A 24,965-nucleotide genomic window follows, 5' to 3' on the forward strand; every position below is an offset into this window, starting at 1 on the left:
ACCAGAGAAGGAAACTAGAACTGTATGCTGTCATGATGTATAGAGGAGCAGGAGTGGCAACTGTATTGAACGCTGCTGAATTGTTCAGACAGGTGAAGGCAGACAGATGTCCGTTGGCTTTGATGTCATGGAGGTTGTTGGTGACCTCAGAGCAAGTGATGGGAGTGAGAGCAGATTGTGGTGGGTTGAGGAAGTTAGGAGGAACAATGGAGATACAAGGTGTAGATTTCTCTTTTAAGAGGTTTTACCGAGAAAGGGAGGAGAGAGGCAATGGGGCAGTTGGTAGAAGGATGTGAAAAGCGTTTTGTTAAATGGGAGAGAGTGAATATATAAAAGTAGAAAACGAGTAATTGGCAGTTTTAAGGTTCTGAGAAAGTGGAAGGGAATGTGATCCAAAGCACAGTTGGAGGGAGAGAGAGGTCTGCAGTTGTGATGGGAGGAAAGGAGCCTAGGATAGGACGTACAGTCAACTGAGAATTAGGAAGAAGAGTTTTTTTCGTGATGCTCTCTATTTTCTCTGTACAGTAGGAGGCAAAAGCACTCACTGAGAGTCTCATGAGAAGATGGAAATTTCAGGGTTTAAAGAGAAGAAAAATTTGAAGATAGACTGGGAATAAGTCGACCAGTGAAATGTAGTTGGGTCGCTGGTGCTATTCAGTGCCACTGAGTATTGGTGACATGCATTTACAGTGGAGTGAATCTGCCCCATGTTTAACTTGAGCCGCCTCTCTGCAGATGTACAGAAAGTATATAGATCATTGGATTCATCCAAATCATTTGGCTACATGGGTGCAAAGAAAAGAAAGAGGGCAAGAGTGTAAGTGAAGAAGTGCTGATGGATTGGGAGAAGATGTCATGGTTTCAATTAGTGGAAGTTCCCAGCAGGCTGAAGAACTGTCACAGTGGAAGATCGTGCAAGTAGGAATAAGAGCAGATTATGGTCAGAGGGCATGTTTGTAATACTTAGCTTGGAGGGGATGCAGTTAAATGCCGGAATCTTTAATGTTGGAAAAGCTGTTCAGCAGATGGCGAGACTGGGCAGGGAGATATCGCGACCCATCTTGGGGAACCAAAAAGGAAGATGGTATTTTCTGGTCCCGCTCCTTAGCTGGGCTGATGGAACAGGTGTCAACTAACCAAACTTCTGATTTGGTTTCATTCCCAGGTGTTTACTAATAGGGCTCCAAATAATAATAAGCAGGAAGGCAAGAGGATGCATAAATCTACTAAGAGAACCATGTAAATGCTAAGTGTTAAGATTTCAGTGTACGTTACGTATGTGTATTGTGTCCAGAACCACCCCTTTCCGGTTTATAGTGGAAATTTTTGGAAGTTCTGAGAAGTAGAAGTTGGATGGGATGAGTGATTGCAACAGAGCTGGAGAGATGGATAATGGCAAGGGAGTCCAGCAAGGGAGATTGCTGTAAAGGGGCCTTTGAAGTCAGGGGACTCATTGCCTTTTAGAGAGTTTCGGGGACTAGGAACTTGGGGAGTGGGTCCAGCAAAGGGAAGGAAACGTGGGCCTAAAACTTTTCAACAATACCCTAAGTAACCAGACTGATGATTCAGTATGTCCCCTAGTTCTGGATTGGAGGCAGTTGGTTCAGAGATTGATATTTAATAAATGCCAATTGTTTGAAGAAGAAATAAGTTTATTGAGACAGATTTCATAAAACCAGTGGACAAATGGGCATGTGAAATCCAGGTGTTCAGATAGTGTCTGCTATCTATATCACCCAGTGCTGAAATGAAACTTTTTCTTTGGATTTATATACACAGTTTAGTGAAAGAACTGGAATTTATGTGACTTGCCTGGGGTTCAGAGCAAGTTTAAGACTGATGACCAACACAAGTGCAGACAACTTGTGGTTCTACTCTGAATCTTCAAAACACCAAAGCCCTCTTCTCTCCAGACACTTTTGTTTGCCTTTCATCTGTCATCTGAAGAATGTGGTTTCCTTTCATGGGCCAGAGGCAAAGGAAGTCAGGGCATTGTTTTGTAATACATTGGCAGAGAGATTCAAAGTTGCCTTATTTTCTCTCTGCATAAATGTTTCGATTTTTCTAAGGCAAAAATAGACTGTGCTTGACAAGTTGCTCCAAATCTAAATGTCAACAAGATGGGGACTGTGCCCCCTGGAAACACTTGCCTTGGTGGCATGTTTGGGCAGGTGCTATCAACTGTTTTATCATGAGAGGTAATCTTTTGCGTTTTGCTGTGTGTAGACTGGTGATGTACATCGAGAGAGACAGCAGAAAGACCACTCCAGGCAAGGAACAGCAAAGCGGCAATGAGTACCTGTCCAAATGCCTGGACCTGCTCATCTGTCACATCGTGCAGGAACTGCCACGAATCCTGGGTAAATTGGAGTCTCGTCCTCAGGCCCCTTGCTGCTTACCTTTCTGCGACTTGGCATTTCGGCATCATTTCTTTTTTTGTTCTTGCCAGTCTGTGTTTTGCAGGCGAGTGCAATGACACTTTTTCTTGAATGTGTAGTTTCAAAATTTGAATGTGCCTTATCTGTTCTCATAATTATTTTGTATCAGTGACATGAATGAGGCAATGAGCAGGCTAACGGTTACATTGAGTGTCATCTAGCAGTTTTGGAAAATAGAAGGAAAGCATTTTAATTGGTTAAAATTGGACTTAGGCTATCATTTTAGGTAACTTTTCTCAAGATTTCTCTCTGCATAATCCTGAAGAAAAGCTTTTTCCTTCAGGTTATAGCCACAAATTTATTTTTTGTTAAAAAAATTTTAAAGTTAATATTAAAGAATTTTGATATTAAAGTTCAAAGTTTGAAAATTTCTTTGGTCTGAAAAAAAGATGAAAGTAATAATGATTTGCAAAGGATGTCTATTACAGCTAACAAAATTGGTTATGCCACTGTTATTTACAGACATGAAAATAATCTAAGGAATGCGTACGTTTAGTTTAAATCTCATTCCATGCTTTTCCAGAAGATGTAGCTATAAACCAGAAATGTTTAAAATGTTAAATTTGACCCAACCCGTTATGGTAAAAGCTATTTAGATGCAGAAATTCAGAATATTAAATCAAAGTAATGAAAATATCTTCATGGCTGATTTGACAGTAACTTTTTGCTCCTTACTAATACTGTGGGAAATTTTTGCCTGTTAATGACTGAAAATAGAGCATTTCAAAATTTGTTTGGATTGTAACCTTTTTAAAATCTGCAAACCAAAGGCCATGAGCTGGTCAATTGGTAGTTGAGTTTCTTATTACCTGACTCGTCCTATCTCAGGAGATGAGGTATTCAGGTATCCAACAAACAAGTTTTATTTATTATTGGACTTGCCATCCAATGAGCAGTATTAGGAATTGATATCTTATTACTACCATCCTGTTCTATTATTAAAAAATTCTGATCTATAATCTGTTCACTTGTAATTTTTTAATAACTTTTTTCTGTTTACAAAAGTAATGAGTGCTCATGGTTGAAATTCGGAAAGTGCAAAAAAAAAAAATCATTTCTATTTTAAATTTCTAGGTGAGAGATCAATTTTATATCCATCCTGACCCCAGAGGCCACAACTTTCTGTTGTAATGTCAAGAGTTGTGAATAAAACAATGCAGCTTCTACCCACTTCTTTTATTTGGAGATTAATTGCTTCACTCAGCAATCCCATTAGTGTTCAGCCCACAACCAGTGGTCCCTACGTATCTGTGGTCTCTAACCTCACGTGTCCTCTGGGGTGTGCTTCGCAGGTGACATTCTGAACGCCTTGGCGAACGTTTCTGGTCGTAAACACCCATCCACAGTTCAAGCGAAGCAGCTGAAGATGTGTCTCCCCCTCATGCCTATAGTGCTTCACCTCGTAACGTCTCAGGTATCATCCTGTTTGGAAAAAATGTATATAAATGTCACTCCCTTCTTTGTAAACTGGAGCTGAGAAACATCAACTCAGACAAAACATTTTCATTTTTCTTTTGTACGTGGCTTTCGGGATTTAATCTGTGGAAACTTTCATCACACAGGTATTTCGACCTCAAGTTGTAACAGAAGAGTTCCTTTTCAGTTACGGAACTATTCTTGTGAGTAATGCTGAATTCTTCACGTTCCTAATAAAAATGTGGCTGTCTCTACTGTTTGTGGGATTTGGTGTCAGAATGAGGTAATTTAAAAATCTTAGTGGTATTTATTTGTCTCTAGGGAAGTGACCTTTTTATATTTTTATCTGTTGACTGTAAGAAAATTTGACATTTGGAGGAAAAATACATTCTCTCCTGATAATGCACTTTGTTCAGAGACAGACCCAAGTAGCGTAAATAAGTCCATAGAAAACAATTTCATAGATTTTGATATTAAACATCATGAAAAAATTTAAAATAATAAATTAAAAAATTTTTATATATTTATATTTAAAGTGTGCACTTTGATACACTTTGGTATGTGCACCCCTACGTTTATAGCACCACTGTTTACAACAACCAGGACATAGAAACAACCTAAATGTCCATGGACAGAAGAACGGATAAAGAAGATGTGGTACATATATACAATGGAATATTACTCAGCCATAAAAAAGAATGAAATAATGCCATTTGCAGCAACAGGGATGGACCTAGAGAGATTATCATATTAATAAGCAAAGTCAGTCAGACAGACAAATATCATATGATATTGCATATATGTGGAATCTAAAAAAAATGATACAAATGAACTTATTTACAAAACAGAAACAGAATCACAGACATAGAAAACAAATTTATAGTTACCAAAGGGGAAGGTAGAGGAGGGATAAATCAGGAGTTTGGGATTAACATATACACACTAATATTTAGAAAATAGATAACCAGAAAGGGCCTACTGTATAGCACAGGGAACTGTATTTAGTATCTTATAATAACCTATAATGGAAAAGAATCTGAAAGAGAACAGATTTATACATATATAAAAAATGGAATTCTGGGAATATAGTATCATTTACTTTGGCTAACATTGTTGAGTTTTGTGCAGTGTCTCTTTTTGTGATGGTATTTCTCTAACTTGAGCTCAATTTTTTTTTTTTTTGAGCTCAATCTAACCTTGCCTTTAATTTTGATGAGATGAGTAACAATGAAAAACAAATCATATTATCTTTCACTTTGATTTTTGCTCACAAAAAATAGTCTCTTTGTTCAAGCTGTGGCTCGTGAATTATGTTATCTTTTCCCCTTGCCTGGAATAGTTACAGTATGTACTGTTGATAAAATGGGGAGCTGTACAAAGGGAAAACTAAGACATTGGTCACACAGCATCTTTGGTCTTACTTTGATATTAATAATAAACAGTGAACGGAGATTTTCAAAATGCCATGTCATATAGGTATCTAGTTAAAATGAAGTAAACATCTCAATTTTACTGCTTGTTTGGAATAAAAAAAAAAAATGATTGCCACCCACAAGTGAGAATATAGTTTCCTAGAAGAGTCATCATACGGTGAAGTATGATGTTTTGAAGTATGAATGTTGAGTAGAGAGGTCACTGGTTTTTGTAAGCAGTGTGTTTAGTCAGTGCAGTGCGGGTCCTTTTGTACTCATTTTCAAAGTGTTATCATCCTTGAGTCCTGAATTCTACAAGGCACATAATTTTCGTAGCACATTCATGAATTTGAAAATTATTAGAATTTTGTCTGCCACCTCCTTTAATTTGTTTATTAATCATTTTAAAGGACAATGTGGGCATCATTTTTGGCAGAACTATAATTCTATATTTGTAACTCCATTGCACTAACATATTGATGCCTGAAAATAGTAATTTTGCCCTTGTAGCCCACCTTGGAATATTTTGGCACAGTGATTGTTTGGGACAGATATAATTGTGTTCATTCTCCTATTTTTTCTCGTGTGTAGTACTTTTCTCTGCCTACATTAACTGAGTACAGTTTAGGTTTTCAAGGAACTACCAAGTGTCTCCAACATAAAAAAGTCTTTGTGGACTTTTCAGGAATTACAGATATGTCTCTTAGGGAGACCTCATCTGCTCCATGTAATTCATCGGCTTCCATTGAGAAAGGGCCTCCTCATCTTCTTCTCCCAGGAGTGGGTGTACCCTTTGAAGGTTGGGGGTGTTCTGTAGGGCTCTGTATGGGTTTTCTTAACAAAAGCACTTTCAGGGGATGCAAAATAACTTGCCTAGTTCAAAGGTAATTGTGCTACTGAAAATTCTTTAGCAGTCTTTTCCCTGATAATGTCGCTCAAGTACTGGGAGTTTATATACATAATGAAAAAGGTCTTTTGGCTCTCTTTGGACCATTTTCCTGGTTTGAGTCATGGCCAGTCCCAGAAATCTTTTGTTGTTTTTCTTACCTCATCTGTTATTTGGCCTTAGCTGTGTGTTCATCTTTCTTTACTCGGTGTTGATGGCACTGATGAGACACTAGTCCAGGGACAATAGTATTGGCTAAAATCAAGGACCTGGATTTAGTTACCCACCCAGCTCTAGTGTACGTTATGATGAACCGTTGAGAGTTAGATGTTGCTTCTTTGAGTTGATTCACAGTCTACTCAGAAGATGCCACAAATATTGTTGAAGTCACAGTGCGCCTCTGGTGCCGGAGGCATAGGCAACTCCCCGGCAGCCGGCAGCCCCTTAGAAGTTCATGGTGCAGATTTGCACAGTAAAGCCTCTTGAGTTTTCTGCTTTAAAAGAATTACTTTACATTTTGCATAGGCAAGGCTTTCCTGAAGTTGTTTGAGAGGTTTTGGGTTTGTTTGTTTGTTTGTTTTGGGGGGGGTGGTGGGAAGGCTGCACAATTATAAATGTTTGTAGGCCAGTGTGCAGAATGGCTTTGTGGAACTGGCCAGGGCACAGTGCTTCTGCTGTCCTGGTGGCCTGAGGAACCAGACCATTCATGTGTATACCCTTAGCACTGTGTTGTGAAAGCCCTATTGTTCTACCTGCAGGTAAATATTAGTTTTAGTGTTTCTCAAAATATGTCTGGTTGAGTAGCTACTGTATTATGGCAGGCCCGTTGTCCTTTTATATTTAAAAAATACACCTTAATTTGAGGTATTCAAACTTGGTCCACCTTTAGTAGCTGTATACTTGGACTTCTGCTAAAGGAGCTCTCCAGGAACTGCTGGCCTGCCTCAGGTGGTGTGGGGACAGCAGTCAGGGTTGGTATGATCTCCCCTCGTTAGAAGTTTCCTGAAGGCACAGGCTGGAGGGGGCATTGGAATTGTGCTTCCCATTGGCTTCAGTTTTCCTACTGGCACCAGGTATGGTTTGCCTGTTAACCTATAGACATCTTTTATCTTTTTGGTAGAAAAATTCAGGATACTTCTTTTTTTTTTTTTTTTTAAGTAAATTTGTTTTATTTATTTATTTTTGGCTGTGTTGGGTCTTCGTTGCTACGCGTGGGCTTTCTCTAGTTGCGGCGAGCGGGGGCTACTCTTTGCTGCAGTGCACGGGCTTCTCACTGCGGTGGCTTCTCTTGTTGCGGAGCACGGGCTCTAGGTGCGCGGGCTTCAGTAGTTGTGGCTCGCGGGCTGTAGAGCACAGGCTCAGTAGTTGTGGCGCATGGGCTTAGTTGCTCCGCAGCATGTGGGATCTTCCCGGACCAGGGCTTGAACCCGTGTCCCCTGCATTGGCAGGCGGATTCTTAACCACTGCACCACCAGGGAAGTCCCCAGGATACTTCTTATATGGAGGCATGAGTAGAGGAATTAACTTTTTGTAAACACTTCTTCTTCCCCAAGTAAAATAAAGTTTTGGTCTCTTTATGTTTTCAAGAGGCAAGTGTTTGGAAGCAATTTATAACAGGGCACTTTTAAACCATTATTAAGCTTTCAAAGGGTCCAGGCCAAAGAGGACTACATAGCTGATAATTTCTATTTTCACTTCTTATTGGCAGAAGCAATGTGCCATTGTATCTGCCTCCCTCTCCAGTAAAAAAAAAAAAAAAAAAAAAAAGTACCTAGGGATACTTTTAGCAGTGAAGCATCTAGGGAAGTGCTATGAGGAAGTTCCGCGGTTAATTTCACCATAGTTCTTTCGAGCCTCCGTTGAATTGGGCTGAGAAACAAGAAGCAATGACATGAAGGAAATCTGTTTGAGAACTCATGATGTGTATTATCCTGATGTTCACTGTGTTTCTTGTGTCCTTCTGAAAATACTCTTGATTAATGAGCTGAGGAAGAGGACTTTGTTTCTTAACTTCTGGCCTCATCAGTTTATAAAAGTACAGTGGTTGTGTGGTGGTTATAGTTTTCTACAAAAAGACATCAAAATTCAAATTTTCAAATGAAAGAAATGATAAAATTATTGTGATTTTTCACATAAGAATATGATTACAATCTCTGTCATTGATAAATCTTCACTCATCCTGGGCGTTGGGATGATTATTAAAAGACATACTCCTGCCCTCTGCAGATTTTTATTTATTTAACTTTATTTTTTTGGCTGCACTGTGCAGCTTGCGGGATCTTAGTTCCCTGACCAGGGATTGAACCCGTGCCCCCTGCAGTGGAAGCTCCGGGTCCTAACCACTGGACTGCCAGGGAATTCCCTGCAGATTTTTATTTTAAGTGAATGTTGTTTTGTTGATAGATTGTGACTTCACATGTAGCAGATAAAGCAGAGGGAGTGAGTGTACTCTTGTATTTTTAAAAATATACTCTATAATTATTTTTTTTAAACATCTTTATTGGAGTATAATTGCTTTACAATGGTGTGTTAGTTTCTGCTGACTGTATACTTATTCATTGCCACACGAATGTTCTTGTTGTAAGGTTTTTTCCTTTCTTTTCCTTTTTTCTTTTCTTTTTTTTTTTATACAGACCCTGAATTGATATACCCACCTTGCTTTGAGAGCTTCTTCTCAGCTTCTCTGAAGTACTGAATAGTAATGCAGGGCACTGGTCTGCCCTGGAGGCACAGCTTTCCCTTTTTCTCTCTAGATAGGGCCATTTTTCTGCCCCACAGTAAGTGCCCATCCTATTTGTTCCCCTGCTAAACTCCCAGCTTTGAAGCTCACACCCTTAGAAGATGCCCCATGTACTGTGGTCATCTACAGATTTTTCTGGGTCATTGCTTCTCGCTCAGAGTCTTCTGGCACTGGGCTCACTGTCATTCTTAGAGAATCGGGTATCCCTGGGGAGGATCCTTCCAACACCTCAGCCTCTCAGCTCCTCGACCACCTCTCTCCCCATGAGCTTGTCTTTCCCTCTCTCAGCTCCCTCCGCCCATGGCCTTATATTCAGCGGCACTGCTCTCTGGCTCCCACACCTAATTTTCAGCTCTCTAGCCCTGCTCCCCATCTCCAGCAGCCTTTTAATTCCTCTGAGACTTAAATTGGCCTTTTACTACTTTGCACTCACCATCCTGCCCTCCCGGGGCCCAGTGACTTTTCACTTTACTCCGCTTAGAGGCCCTGGTTCAACCCCTATCCCTGCCACACACACCCGTAATCCCTTTCTTGTCTCTTCCTCCGTTGTCCTCCTCTGGCAAACCCAAGTCCTTGTTCAGTTTAATTCTCTACCTACCCCTCCCTTGCTTTGAGTGACTAAATATGGCTAGAGGAAAACACGACGAAAATAGCTGGACTCACTTTAAATTCATGACTGCTCATCTCAAACAAGCCCTCTCTGCAGACTGGGACATCTAGTGCCTTTTCCTAATTTATACACCTTCGCGCTCACCTAGATGACTGTTCATACGTTCCCTCCTCTCCTTGAATCTGCAATGCCTCCTGCCCTGTCCTCACTCTCACCTGATTAATTCCTATTACACTGAGAATGAAGAAGAAGTAATAGATCCAAAGAGATTTAAATTGGTAAATCAATGAAACATTCAGTAGGGATTTTTTTAAAAATTAAACTGGGGAAGTATAAGGAAGAACATAAATTGAAAGAACCCTATAGTTTCACCATCTAGAAAACCCTTGTCGCTGTTAAAACAGAAAACAAATTAATGCATGTGCATAGCTAGAAAATTCCAACAGTGCAGAAAAGCAGAAAATGAATAGTGAAAGCGTACCTCCTGGGCCAGTAGTCCTCCCCAAAGGGAGCCTCTGCGAGTGGTTCCTGTGATTTCTTCCTCGAAAATTTTTGTTCACATCTATGTTTGTATATTATCTATATATTCTTAAAAAAATTATATAGAAAGATCATACTATAAACACTGTTCTCCCTCTTCTTTCTTTACTTAAGTAAGCTATAGACATTTAAGTAGATTTATTGAAGTCAAAAGACATCTTTTTATGAACTCTTTTCAACATCAAATCCATATTTATTCAGCAAAAGTTATGTGCCCATGTTGAAATTTTATGAAATTATTTCAGCCAAATTATTATGAAAAGCTTACAGTGCCTCTTTTTATTATTTATTATGTTATTTCGTTGTTAGTCTTTTTTGTTTTAGTGATAGACTGAAGAATTCAAGCATGTATAAAATATATGCTTATTAAAGAAAATGTAGAAAATTATAGTGATATTGGAAGAAAAAAATCACCTATAACTATCAGTGTTTAACAACCATTGTTAACATATTGTTGTTTACTTAGTGTTTTCAATTCATGTATATGCATTTGTGTGTAGAAATCTATGTATGTATGTATAAGATATGTATATGACTTATACCAACACATGTGGTGGAAACTATGTTGTGTATATATAGATTTGTATTCTTTTTTCCATTTAACGTTGTATCATAACTATTTTCATGTATCTTACATTTTTTTTTCACATTTTAATGGCTACATGCTGTCCCATCTGTATGAACTGTATACAGTTTGATATCATTTCAGTAAAGTTTAAAAATACTAAAACAAAGAATATAGTATTTAGAGACACATGTATATGTGGTAAAACTATTAAGAAATGCTGAAGAAATGATAAATTCATGACACTGGTTATCTCTGGAGGAATAACAGGCAGGTGGGATGTGGGAAGCTCATGCAAAGAATTGGGAATATCTTAGTTCTTAACTTGAATGGTGGGTTTAAGAGTCTTTATTCTTTATAACATAAAATCTATCTATATATCTGCTTTTGTGTATGTTATATATAGTCTTTTTTTTAAATTTTATTTTATTTTTTTATACAGCAGGTTCTTATTAGTCATAACTTTTATACACATCAGTGTATACATGTCAATCCCAAATGCCCAGTTCATCACACACCCCCGACCCCCCCCCCCCCGCCGCCGCTTTGCCCCCTTGGTGTCCATACATTTGTTCTCTACATCTGTATCTCAATTTCTGCCCTGCAAACCGGTTCATCTGTACCATTTTTCTAGGTTCCACATATATGGGTTAATATACAATATTTGTTTTTCTCTTTCTGACTGACTTCACTCCATATGATAGTCTATAGATCCATTGACATCTCAACAAATGACCCAATTTCATTCCTTTTTATGGCTGAGTAATATTCCATTGTATATATGTACCACATCTTCTTTATCCATTCGTCTGTCGATGGGCATTTAGGTTGCTTCCATGTCCTGACTATTGTAAATTGTGCTGCAATGAACATTGGGGTGCATGTGTCTTTTTGAATTATGGTTTTCTCTGGGTATATGCCCAGAAGTGGGATTGCTGGATCACATGGTAATTCTATGTTTAGTTTTTTAAGGAACCTCCATACTGTTCTCCATAGTGGCTGTATCAATTTACATTCCAAACACCAGTGCAAGAGAGTTCTCTTTTCTCCACACCCTCTCCAGCATTTGTTGTTTGTAGATTTTCTGATGATGCCCATTCTAACTGGTGTGAGGTGATACCTCATTGTAGTTTTGATTTGCATTTCTCTAATAATTAGTGATGTTGAGCAGCTTTTCATGTGCTTCTTGGCCATCTGTATGTCTTCTTTGGAGAAATGTCTATTTAGGTCTTCTGCCCATTTTTGGATTGGGTTGTTTGTTTTTTTAATATTGAGCTGCACGAGCTGTTTATATATTTTGGACATTAATCCTTTGTCCACTGATTTGTTTGCAAATATTTTCTCCCATTCTGAGGGTTGTCTTTTTGTCTTGTTTATGGTTTCCTTTGCTGTGCAAAAGCCTTTAAGTTTCATTAGGTCCCATTTGTTTATTTTGGTTTTTATTTCCATTTCTCTAGGAGCTGGGTCAAAAAGGATCTTGCTGTGATTTATGTCATACAGTGTTCTGCCTATGTTTTCCTCTAAGAGTTTGATACTGTCTGGCCTTACATTTAGGTCTTTAATCCATTTTGAGTTTATTTTTGTGTATGGTGTTAGGGAGTGTTCTAATTTCATACTTTAACATGTACCTGTCCAGTTTTCCCAGCACCACTTATTGAAGAGGCTGTCTTTTCTCCACTGTATATGCTTGCCTCCTTTATAAAGATAAGGTGACCATATGTACATGGGTTTATCTCTGGGCTTTCTATCCTGTTCCATTGATCTATGTTTCTGTTTTTGTGCCAGTACCATACTGTCTTGATTACTGTAGCTTTGTAGTATAGTCTGAAGTCAGGGAGCCTGATTCCCCCAGCTCCATTTTTCGTTCTCAAGATTGCTTTGGCTATTTGGGGTCTTTTGTGTTTCCATACAAATACATGAAATAGAAACAAAGAAAACAACAGAAAAGATCAATAAAACTAAAAGCTGGTTCTTTGAGAAGATAAACAAAACTGATCAACCATTAGCCAGACTCATCAAGAAAAAGAGGGAGAGGACTCAAATTTTTTGTTCTAGTTCTGTGAAAAATGCCAGTGGTAGTTTGATAGGGATTGCATTGAATCTGTACATTGCTTTTGGTAGTATAGTCATTTTCACAATATTGATTCTTCCAATCTAAGAACGTGGTATATCTCTCCATCTGTCTGTATCATCTTTAATTTCTTTCATCAGTGTCTTATAGTTTTCTGCATACAGGTCTTTTGTCTCCCTAGGTAGGTTTATTCCTAGGTATTTTATTCTTTTTGTTGCAGTGGTAAATGGGAGTGTTTCCTTAATTTCTCTTTCAGATTTTTCATCATTAGTGTATAGGAATGCAAGAGATTTCTATGCATTAATTTTGTATCCTGCAACTTTACCAAATTCATTGATTAGCTCTAGTAGTTTTCTGGTGGCATCTTTAGGATTCTCTATGTATAGTATCATGTCATCTGCAAACAGTGACAGTTTTACTTCTTCTTTTCCAATTTGTATTCCTTTTATTTCTTTTTCTTCTCTGATTGCCATGGCTAGGACTTCCAAAACTCTGTTGAATAATAGTGGTGAGAGTGGACATCCTTATCTTGTTCCTGCTCTTAGAGGAAATGCTTTCAGTTTTTCACCATTGAGAATGATGTTTGCTGTGGGTTTGTCATATATAGACTTTATTATGTTGAGGTAGGTTTCCTCTATGCCCACTTCCTGGAGAGTTTTTATCATAAGTGGGTGTTGAATTTTGTCAAAAACTTTTTCTGCATCTGTTGAGATGATCATATGGATTTTATTCTTCAATTTGTTAATATGGTGTGTCACATTGATTGATTTGCGTATATTGAAGAATCCTTGCATCCCTGGGATAAATCCCACTTGATCATGGTGTATGATCCTTTTAATGTGTTGTTGGATTCTGTTTGCTAGTATTTTGTTGAGGATTTTTGCATCTATGTTCATCAGTGATATTGGTCTGTAATTTTCTTTTTTTTGTAGTATCTTTGTCTGGTTTTGGTATCAGGGTGATGGTGGCCTCATAGGATGAGTTTGGGAGTGTTCCTTCCTCTGCAATTTTTTGGAAGAGTTTGAGAAGGATGGGTGTTAGCTCTTCTCTAAATGTTTGATAGAATTCACCTGTGAAGCCATCTGGTCCTGGGCTTTTGTTTGTTGGAAGATTTTAAATCACAGTTTCAATTTCATTGCTTGTGACTGGTCTGTTCATAGTTTCTATTTCTTCCTGGTTCAGTCTTGCAAGGTTATACCTTTCTACACATTTGTCCATTTCTTCCAGGTTGTCCATTTTATTGGCATAGAGTTGCTTGTAGTAGTCTCTTAGGATGCTTTGTATTTCTGCTGTGTCTGTTGTAACTTCTCCTTTTTCGTTTCTAATTTTATTGATTTGAGTCCTCTCCCTCTTTTTCTTGATGAGTCTGGCTAATGGTTGATCAGTTTTGTTTATCTTCTCAAAGAACCAGCTTTTAGTTTTATTGATCTTTTCTGTTGTTTTCTTTGTTTCTATTTCATGTATTTCTGCTCTGATCTTTATGATTTCTTTCCTTCTGCTAACTTTGGGTTTTGTTTGTTCTTCTTTCTCTAGTTCCTTTAGGTGTAAGATTAGATTGTTTATTTGAGATTTTTCTTGTTTCTTGAGGTAGGCTTGCATAGCTATAAACTTCCCTGTTAGAACTGCTTTTGCTGCATCCCATAGGTTTTGGATCGTCGTGTTTTCATTGTCATTTGTCTCTAGGTATTTTTTTATTTCCTCTTTGATTTCTTCAGTGATCTCTTGGTTATTTAGTAACGTATTGTTTAGCCTCCATGTGTTTGTGTTTTTTACCTTTTTTTCCCTGTAATTCATTTCTAATCTCATAGTGTTTTGATCAGACAAGATGCTTGATATGATTTCAATTTTCGTAAATTTACTGAGGCTTGACTTGTGACCCAAGAAGTGATCTATCCTGGAGAATGTTCCATGCGCACTTGTGAAGAAAGTGTAATCTGCTGTTTTTGGATGGAATGTCCTATAAATATCAATTAAATCTATCTGGTCTATTGTGTCATTTAAAGCTTCTGTTTCCTTGTTTATTTTCATTTTGGATGATCTGTCCATTGGTGTAAGTGAGGTATTAAAGTCCCCCACTATGATTGTGTTACTGTCGATTTCCTCTTTTATAGCTGTTAGCAGTTGCCTTATGTATTGAGGTGCTCCTATGTTGGGTGCATATATATTTATAATTTTTATATCTTTTTCTTGGATTGATCCCTTGATCATTATGTAGTGTCCTTCCTTGTCTCTTGTAACATTCTTTATTTTAAGGTCTATTTTATCTGATGTGAGTATTGCTACTCCAGCTTTCTTTTGATTTCCATTTGCATGGAATATCTTTTTCCATCCCCTCACTTTCAGTCTGTATGTGTCCCTAGGTCTGAAGTGGGTCTCTTGTAGCCAGCATATATATGGGTCTTGTTTTTATATCCATTCAGTGAGTCTGTGTCTTTTGGTTGGAGCATTTAATCCATTGACGTTTAAGGTAATTATCAATATGTATGTTCCTATGACCTTTTCTTAATTGTTTTGGGTTTGTTTTCTTCTCTTGTGTTTCCCACTTAGAGAAGTTCCTTTAGCATTTGTTGTAGAGCTGGTTTGGTGGTGCTGAATTCTCTTAGCTTTTGCTTGTCTGTAAAGCTTTTGATTTCTCCATCAAATCTGAATGAGATCCTTGCTGGGTCGAGTAATCTCGGTTGTAGGTTCTTCCCTTTCATCACTTTAAATATGTCATGCCACTCCCTTCTGGCTTGTAGAGTTTCTGCTGAGAAATCAGCTGTTAACCTTATGGGAGTTCCCTTGTATGTTATTTGTCGTTTTTCCCTTGCTGCTTTCAGTAATTTTTCTTTGTCTTTAATTTTTGCCAGTGTGATTACTATGTGTCTTGGCGTGTTTCTCCTTGGGTTTATCCTGTATGGGACTCTGTGTGCTCCCTGCACTTTGATGGCTATTTCCTTTCCCATGTTAGGGAAGTTTTCGACTGTAATCTCTTCAGATATTTTCTTGGGTCCTTTCTCTCTCTCTTCTCCTTCTGAGACCCCTATAATGCGAATGTTTTTGTGTTTAATGTTGTCCCAGAGGTCTCTTAGGCTGTCTTCATTTCTTTTCTTTCTTTTTTCTTTAGTCTGTTCTGCAGCAGTGAATTCCACCATTCTGTCTTCCAGGTCACTTATCCATTCTTCTGCCTCAGGTATTCTGCTATTGATTCCTTCTAGTGTAGTTTTCATTTCAGTTATTGTATTGGTCATCTCTGTTTGTTTGTTCTTTAATTCTTCTAGGTCTTTGTTAAACATTTCTTGCATCTTCTCAATCTTTGACTCCATTCTTATTCCGAGGTCCTGGATCATCTTCACTATTATTATTCTGAATTCTTTTTCTGGAAGGTTGCCTATCTCCACTTCATTTAGTTGTTTTTCTGGGGTTTTTTCTTGTTCCTTCATCTGGTACATAGCCCTCTGCCTTTTCGTCCTGTCTGTCTTTCTGTGAATGTGGTTTTCATTCCACAGGCTGCAGGATTGTAGTTCTTCTTGTTTCTGCTGTCTGCCCTCTGGTGGACGAGGCTATCTCTAGCTCACTTTTTAAAGGAAACAAACTCATATGTTTCCTAACTGATTCTATGTTTCATAATAAACTGGTAGGAACACTTTAGTAATTATGGTGAATTATTGGAGAGTCAGCATGAACTAGCTTGAGAGTTAAAAACTCCTGGGGGCTCAGTCTAAGGTAGGGCACAGTTTGTGGGGTTTACCTCCAGAAGCTCCACCCAATTCTCACATTAAAGATTGGGAAAAAATCTCATGTTCTTGACAGTCCAGTGGTTAAGACTCCACGCTTCCAATACAGGGGCTGCAGGTTTGATCCCTGGTCTGGGAACTAAGATCCCACATGCTGCTAGTGTTGGAGGGTCTCCTGCAGATGTGGGGGGTGGTTGTGGCTCACCGTGGGGACAAGGACACTCTATAGGCTTTTATATTTACCAAAAATTTTAAGAAAATCATTGGATTATAGTAAGATCTATTGATATTTTCCACTCCAGGCTAATTGCTGACTTAATTATTTTTTATTCCAAGGCTATCTTATATTTTATTTGCTATTTGTTATCATATCTAAAATACGATATATGTATTATTTTGTGAGCTAGGGGCAGGCACTCAGTTGCAGTGTCTCCGTGTATCACCAGCACAGGTGCTCTGCCTGTTATTAGCCAGGGCAGTGATGGTTTCATTCACATCATGTTCACGGAGCACCCCTTCTGTTCGGAGCACTCACTTGGGGTCTGGGAGGTTCACCCCAGGTTGTTCACAGCTGAGCTGCTCAGGCCTGCCTCTGAAACATTGTTGGGGGTCATCCCACAGGGAGGCATGGGCATGGTGTGTGGGGCACAGTTAAGGGAGTTGGGGTTGGGGTACAAAGTATGTAGGAGGGTCTCAGAACAGTGGTGAATTTTGAAGACAGGCCTTTGACTGCTGCATCTTGATGCAGTACTGATGCTCAGGGTAGCTAAAGCTTGACCTCCCTTTGAGATGACTGTTTGTCCTGATTTAGTGCCATCCTCACTAATGTCCCAATGTACTGAGTGAGTAAGTGTGGCACATTGGAAATGGTTTATGTGTCAAGTGGATTATCCTCACTTTAGCAGGTTGACCTTTCTGTGCTTATATTGCTATTGATTTTATTCTAACATTTAGTCTCACTGGTAGTGATTTGTATATTTAAAAATGATTATAGTTTATAGTGTATATATACTATTCATATGATCATGTTTAAAAACTATGATTATAGTGTTCATAATATGTATTTAGTACTTAATGCCTTCCATGAGTTATTTCATTAAGAACGATAGGTAGAGGTTTGGGCAAAATGTTACTATTTTTTTAAGGACTGTCATATAAATATTATTTATTTGCAGTTACCATTCATGTGTAGTGTAGAATTATCGAAGTATTAAAAAAAATTTCTAATGACTTTTGTGCATTAACTCAATCAGGAGACTTTCTAAAAATATTATCTTTCCGCTTCTGGATAAAGAAATTAATGCCTACTTATCACATGAAATTTAGAAAGAGTAGAAAAATATAATGAGAAGATAAAAATCACTTGATTCCTACTGCCTGGAGTTAATCATGGTGAACATCTATAGGATCATATATTCAGTTTTTTCTGTGCATGGTTCTTATATGAGAGCTATTTTAAAATCTCTGTTTATTAACATTTTTATTTTTTACAGAGTCATATTAAATCAGTAGACTCAGGAGAAACTAACATAGATGGAGCCATAGGTGAGTAGACCATGGGACATTTTACATCTTTGCTTGCGGTATTTTGATATTATGATTTTGGACATGTAAATAAACATCTATAATAATTAACTGTATTTCTAGGACTGATGGCATCAGAAGAATTTATCAAGATCACCCTGTCGACTTTTGAAGCAGTGATACAGTATCCTGTTTTATTGAAAGACTATTGCTCTACGGTCAGTAGAAATCCCTTCCTTCCTTGTTGACTTGTTTTTGGTGGTTCTTTGCTCATTATTCTCTTTCCCTTCTGGTCCACACCTTACCCGCAGCGTGCTCCTTCTTACTCCTTGCCTGATTATTGGTTGTAACCAACAGCGAAGACTCTCAGAACAGAGTTTCTCAACCTTGGACTGTGGGCATTTGGCGATGGACAGTTCCTTGCTGCGGGGGACGTCCCGGGCATTGTAGGATGTTCAGCAGCCTCCCTGGCCTATACGTAGTAGATGAGGGTAGCACCCAGTCCAGCCCCCCTCGGTTGCAACAACCAAAAAGGTCTCTACACATTGCCAGATGTCTTCTGGGCAGCGAAATTGCCCCCATTTGAGAACCTGTGCCTTAGGGTGATCCTTAGGTGAGCTGAGTGATGACTTTAGAGGAGGGAGGAAAGTTTTGTGACTACGTTCTCATCAGCAGAAAGCCCTCAAGAAAAGGAGCCAGGTAAGACGAGGACCACAGCAATCATTTTCGTATTCTCTCTCCTGGTTCTAGGGGTTGACGTAGGTCAGCAAGGCAGTTATCACTCAGGGTCTTTGAGGAGGTACCAGTCAGTGGTGCCTGGGGCTGGAATCATCTGAAGGTCACTCCCTCACATGTCTGCCTCCAGCTGGGACTCTGCAGGCATCTCTCTCCATCTCTGTGGGTCTCTCCAGCAGGGAGACTTCAGGGTGGCCCGACTTCTTACATGGCAGCTTAGGACTTTAATGATACATTCTCAAGAGAGAGGGGATAATTATTTTTTGAGGGTAGGAAATGTCTACCAGCTCTTTATGGTTGTTTTCAATATATTTATTATAAAATATAAAACACAGAAAAGTGTATTAAAGTGTGTGTAGTTTGATGACTAGTTGGAAAGCAAGTGCTCAAGAAATCATCACCCAGTTAAAAAAGAAAAAGAAAACAGAATGTTACCATTCTGAGCCCGGAAGTCCCCTCAATCACAAATCCTTTCCTCCCTGGAGAGGGGACCACTATCCTGACTTTCATAGTAATCACACCTGTGCATTCCTTTGTGGGCCTGTGCCTGCATTCTTAAACAATATAGGCTGGTTTTGCCTGCTTTTGCTCTTTGTTTCAATACAGTGTATATTCATTTGTGACTTGGTTTTTTTTGCTCAGTGTTTGTAACATCCATGTTGTTAAGTATCTCTGTGCTTTTATTCTTCATGAGTGTGTAGTGTCCCATTGTAGAAATCTGAGTATATGAATATATCACATTTTACTTATTTATCGTTGATAGACGTTAGGCTATGTCTAGTATTTGGCATTTACAAACAATACTGCTATAGATATTCTTGTTTATGTATTTTGCTCCACATAAGCATGCATTATTTCTGGGGTACATACATAGGAATGGAATTAGTGGTTATACGAAATACGCAAACTCAGTTTGTCTAGAAAGTGACATTGTGTTTTCCAGAGTGGTGGTGCCAGTTTACTTTCACACCAGCACTGCAGGACCTCATGTCCTCATTCTTCCCAATTCTTGTTATTTCAGCCTTTTAAGTGAATGGGTGTATAGTGATGTTTCACCATAGTTTTAAATTGTATAGTCAAGACTACTTATGAGGCTGAGTGGTTTTTCAAATGTTTACTGGCCACTTGGGAATAATCTTTTATGACATGCTTGTCCACGTCTTTCTAAGATTTTGGTTTTCTTCTGTAGTTTTTCAAATTTATTGGCATAAAGAAGTTCATAGTATTTTGTTGCCAATTTTTCTGAGCGTTTGTGTAATCTAATAATATAGCCTTTAAAAATATTTGCTATTTACTGTTATTCCTTCTTTTTCTTTTCTTGAACAATCTAACTCGAGGTTTCTTAGTTTTACTAACTTTATCAAAGAGCCAGCCAGTGTTCAGTTTTGCTTATCTCCTACATACTATATGTTTCTTTTCTATTTTATTAATTTCTGTTCTGTTTGCTTAATTTTGTTCTAATTTTGTTAATTTCTGTTCTGTTTCCTTCCTTTCTCCTTTCTTTGGATTTATTCTGCATTCTTTTTCTAACTTTTTGAGATAAATAGTTGATTTTTTAAAATATTTCTTCCTTTCTAACATATGCATTGAAGATCGTGCCTCCTAAATACTGCTTTAGCTGCATTCCACAAGTGTTGGTATGTAGCATTTTTGGTATCTTTCAGTTAAAATATTTGCTTTTATTCATGGGTTATTAAGATAAATAAATTTTCAAACATATGGGCACTTTATAGTTTTTTAAAATTGATTTCTGACTTAATTGCGTTGAAGTTAGAGAAATACTCTAATTTCAGTCTATTGAAATTTATTAAGACTTGCTTCATAGTCCATTACAAAATTTTTTGGTAGATGTTCTGTATGTGTTTGGAAAGAATAGGTATTTTGCAATTCTTAGGTGCAGTATTCAGTTATATGTCCGTTAGGTTAAATTTATTAGTTATCTTGTTCAAATCTTTTCTATCTTTATTAATTTTTGTCTGTTTGTCCTAGAAATTACTAAGAGAAGTGCTTCTGAATCTCCTTTAAGGCTATTATGAATTTGTTTATTCTTGTGTAGTTCTGTAGTTTTTGTTTTATATATTTTGAAGCCATATTATTAGGTGCATGCAAATTTAAAATTATTATGTCATTTTATGAAATTGACCTTTTTCTCATTGTAAAGTGACCTTTATTTTCTAGTAATGTTTTTGTCTTAAGGTCTGTCTCATCCCAGCTTAATATAATCATACCTGCTTGCTTCCTGATACATCTTCTCTCATTCTTTTCCTTTCAACATCTCTCTGTCCTTATGTTTAGATCTGTGTCGAGTAAATATCATATAGTATTTAAAAAAATCTAATTTGACTTTTCCCTGGATCATATACTCCATTTACATTTACTGTAATTGTTAGTATATTTAGATTCATTCCACCATCTTCTTTCAAGCTTTGTCATACATATTTTCTCTTTTCCCACTTCTCCTTTTTTATCTTTCTTTTCTATTGGCTAACTTTTTTCTGCATTTTTTTTTCCTCTATGTAAGGTTGGTAGCAAAAGCTGAACTTAAAAAGAAATGATCTTTTCTTTAAGTAAAATACAGGCCATAGCCTACTCAAACTCCATTTAGTCCTCTCATGATATTTATGTAACTTTTGCCTGATATTTTAAAGTCTGTCTTGTTTCTCTCTCTTTTTAACTCCCTTTTGTTATGAAAGGATAAAAGAATATTCATTATTACTACTATAATATGATGTTCATTTGCCTTTGCCCCCATATTTACTACTTTTTTTGCTTTTCTTTCTTTCTTTCTTCTCACTCCTTCTATCTGGGTTCACTTGTTTCTGACTGACATTCATCCTTCACAGTTTTCCTTAGCTTTGGGTGAGCTGGTGGCAAACTCTTTGTCTGATAAAGTCATTGTTTCTTTTTTTTTTCCCCCCCAAATATTTATTTATTTTATTTGGCTGCATCGGGTCTTAGTTGAGGTATACAGGACCTTTTAGTTGCAGCATGCGGGACCTAGTTCCCTGACCCTGGATTGAACCCGGGCCCCCTGTATTGGGAGCACGGGGTCTTAACCACTGGACCACCGGGGAAGTCCCAAAGTCATTGTTTCTTGAGGGAGATTTTTTTTTCTGAGTGTTGAATTCTAGGTTGGCAGTTATTTTTGTTGTTGTTTAGTACTGTGAAGATACTATTTCATTATCTTATGTTCTGGATTGTTGCTATTGAGAAGTTCACTGATAGTTGTTTTCCTGTGAAGATAATCTGTCTCTCTGTTCCTTGTTTCCTTTTAAGACTTTTTTTGGGGTGGAGGGGGGAGGGCCTTTGGTTTCTATAGACTCACTGTGTCATAACTGAATATGAACTTCTTTTTGTTTATTCTGCTGAGGATTCTGTGTACTTTTTGAATCTGTGGATTGTCCCTTTTTCTTCAACTCTGCAAAATTCTCAACCCTCATCTCTGCTTATCTTCTCTCTCCCCTGCTTTGTCTCCTTTTAGCAGCTCGGATCCCGTGTACATTAAACTTTCTCACTGTATTTTCTATACTTCGTACTGTCTTTCTGTATATTTCACCTTTTTCTCTCTCAGTTTATATTCTGGTTAATTTTGTTTGCTCTGTTTCTGTCTTCTGTGTTCAGTCTGGTGCCAAATACATCCACAATGTTTTAAAGTTTGGTTGTTTTTCATGTGTAGGAGTTACGTTGTCACTAGAAATTCTGCTTGTCTGTTTTATTCAATCTACTGTATTGCTTTTTATAATTTCCTGTTCCTTATAGTTATTTCTCAGTTTGTGCTTTGTTTATTCACATTTGTTAGATGTAGTTATTTTACACTGTCTCATAATTTCAGTGTCAGAAGACTGTGGTGTGGTGTCTGTTATATCTTGCTCATACCCACTTTGTCTTGTTTTCTTGCACACCTTGTTAACGTTTACTGCGCGTTGGTCATGGGACTTGAAATCTGTGGGCATTCCCTCAAGCCTAGTGTGGATGTTGCCCCCTCCAAGAGGCTTCATGTTTGTTGGGGCCCTGCCAGTCAGGGCTACCTCAGACCACGGTCATTTGTACCCGGTGTGAAAATTCCTGAGACTGTAGGTCTGAGAGCATAACTTCTCAGGGCAGCCTTCTCAGCAGTTCCCAGGAGTGTGAATTTATGTGGAGAGGTTGGTGACTAGATCTGGTTTTCCTAACTCTGAGGGTATCATCCCCACACCCGCCCCAAAGTGCCTAGCTCCGTGTAGAACACTCCCAAAACTCCACACGCTGGGCAGACGTGAACTCAGACCCCTGTCTCTCTGGTCCCACTGGCCTCCATTGGAGCCTTGTGTTTGTGGTATTGGTAAATGCCTCCAGAGCACTATCAGTTCCATGCTCATATGTTCTTCTCAACTCTCTAGTTAAGGCTTTCATTCAGGAATTGGTAGGAAAGCTCCCCCACTGCCTTTGCAGGTCTTAAATATTTTAAGGTTTTGTTTGTTTATATTTTATCTGGCAATTTTTCATTGTGAATTTTCAGTGAGAGAATTAATCCAAATAACCATACCCACTATTGCCAGAAAGCCTGTTTCTTATGGTCACTTTCTTAGCAATGATTTCTCAGTCTTCCTTTGAGATACTACTTGCTTGAGTGTTGCTTATTGATTCTTTTCCTTAATGAGCAGTGACCCCATGGATAATTTGTTAAGATCCAGTATTTACAAATGTCTATACTTATATTTAATTAGACATTTAATTAGTTTACTTTCTAATCATGAAGTGCTACCATAATAATCATTGAAAGGACAGCCTGTGTTATGATAGGAAAGCTATCATTGTAACTCATGGACTTCCTAAAAAATATTTTTTTAATGCTGTAACTCATGGGAAATCCTCTAATTACCTATTCTTGAGCATGACTGGAATACATGAAATTGAAGATGCAGCACCGCAAAGGGTATCACATTGTTGGAAATGTTAGCACAAACTATATTCAAGGGTACTGGTCAGTACTTTGTTATATGGAAGTGGTTACATGCATTTAATTCTTGCTGAGCACAAATACTTAACTCACATTTTTTCCCATAGCTTAGATCATTTAGTGCCTCAGAGTTGGAAATTATCAGTGTGGCTTGCAGAGCAGTTAGAAATACCATAATGATTTGGTTTGTACGGAGAATTTGTTCCCATTCATGGTGGTTTCAAAAAAAAATGTTATTCATAGCAAAGGGGAAAATAAAGATGATTCTTTATTAGAAATTTCTAACAGTAATATACATAAGTTGCCTAAAATATAATCTGTTTAAACTTAAAAAAAAGCCGTAAAAGCTTAAGCCATGGCTTTAAGCTAAGCCATAATACCTTTTTTAATGAAAAGCCTGTCCTTTTGTAAGTTTTTAAACTGAAAGCTGGAGGCTAATAAACATTGAGTAGTTTAACTTGAATGAAACTAAATTTTTGAGTTAGTACCAAGAGTTGGTGAGGATGTAGAGCAAATGGAACTCTCAGAAACTTCTAGTGGGAATATAAGTTGATACAATTCCTTTGGAAACCTGTTTGGTAGTAGCTACTGAAAGTAAACATAAATATATTATGACTCAGCAATTTCACCTGTAAATATACATTCAGTAGAAATGCAAGCATATGTTCACCCATATACATATAGAGGATGCTCATAGCCCCAAATGGGAAACTATCCAAATGCCAATCAACAATCTAATGGATAAATAAACTATGGTTTGGTCATACAATAGAATACTATACAGCAATGAAAATGAATGATCTGTAGTTACACTTAAGAACATGGATAAATCTTTTTTTTTTTTTTAAATTTTATTTATTTATTTATTTATTTATGGCTGTGTTGGGTCTTCGCTTCTGTGCGAGGGCCTTCTCTAGCTGCGGCAAGTGGGGACCACTCTTCATCGCGGTGCGCGGGCCTCTCATTATCGCGGCCTCTCTTGTTGCGGAGCACAGGCTCCAGACGCGCAGGCTCAGTAGTTGTGGCTCACGGGCCCCGTTGCTCCGCCGCATGTGGGATCCTCCCAGACCAGGGCTCGAACCCGTGTCCCCTGCATTGGCAGGCAGACTCTCAACCACTGCGCCACCAGGGAAGCCCAAGAACTTGGATAAATCTTACAAAGTTAATCTGTGACAAAGATAACAAATACGAAATAACATGATCCATTTGCATTAAGTTTAAAAACAGAGAAAACTAATCAGTTACAAGTCAGGTTAGTGGATACCCTTGGGGCAGTTAAGTGTTTACAAGGGGGCTTTGTCCAAAATGTCCTGGAAGTGCCTTTTTTTTTTTTTTAATCTGGGTGCTAGTAATATGAGTGTGTTCATATTGTG

The 24,965-nt window shown here is 38.0% G+C and overlaps 1 protein-coding gene and 1 long non-coding RNA gene across 3 annotated transcripts in view; one reads left to right on the forward strand and one right to left on the reverse strand.

The window, feature by feature from the left end:
* Positions 1-24,965, reverse strand: part of LOC309637811 — a 203,931-nt gene that overhangs the window by 164,830 nt on the left and 14,136 nt on the right. The gene's annotated exons all lie outside the window — the stretch shown is intronic.
* ULK4 (unc-51 like kinase 4) overlaps positions 1-24,965 on the forward strand; it is a 545,664-nt gene that overhangs the window by 160,953 nt on the left and 359,746 nt on the right. For both annotated transcript variants that reach the window (XM_082412745.1, XM_082412746.1), the window contains 5 exons: positions 2,227-2,360; positions 3,731-3,852; positions 4,001-4,057; positions 17,888-17,939; positions 18,042-18,136. In XM_082412745.1, the coding sequence (XP_082268871.1) occupies positions 2,227-2,360; positions 3,731-3,852; positions 4,001-4,057; positions 17,888-17,939; positions 18,042-18,136 (460 nt within the window). The remainder of the gene's footprint in view (positions 1-2,226; positions 2,361-3,730; positions 3,853-4,000; positions 4,058-17,887; positions 17,940-18,041; positions 18,137-24,965) is intronic.

This window comes from Balaenoptera physalus (genome assembly GCF_965194825.1).
Source record: "Balaenoptera physalus genome assembly, chromosome: 11".
Lineage (NCBI taxonomy): Eukaryota > Metazoa > Chordata > Mammalia > Artiodactyla > Balaenopteridae > Balaenoptera > Balaenoptera physalus.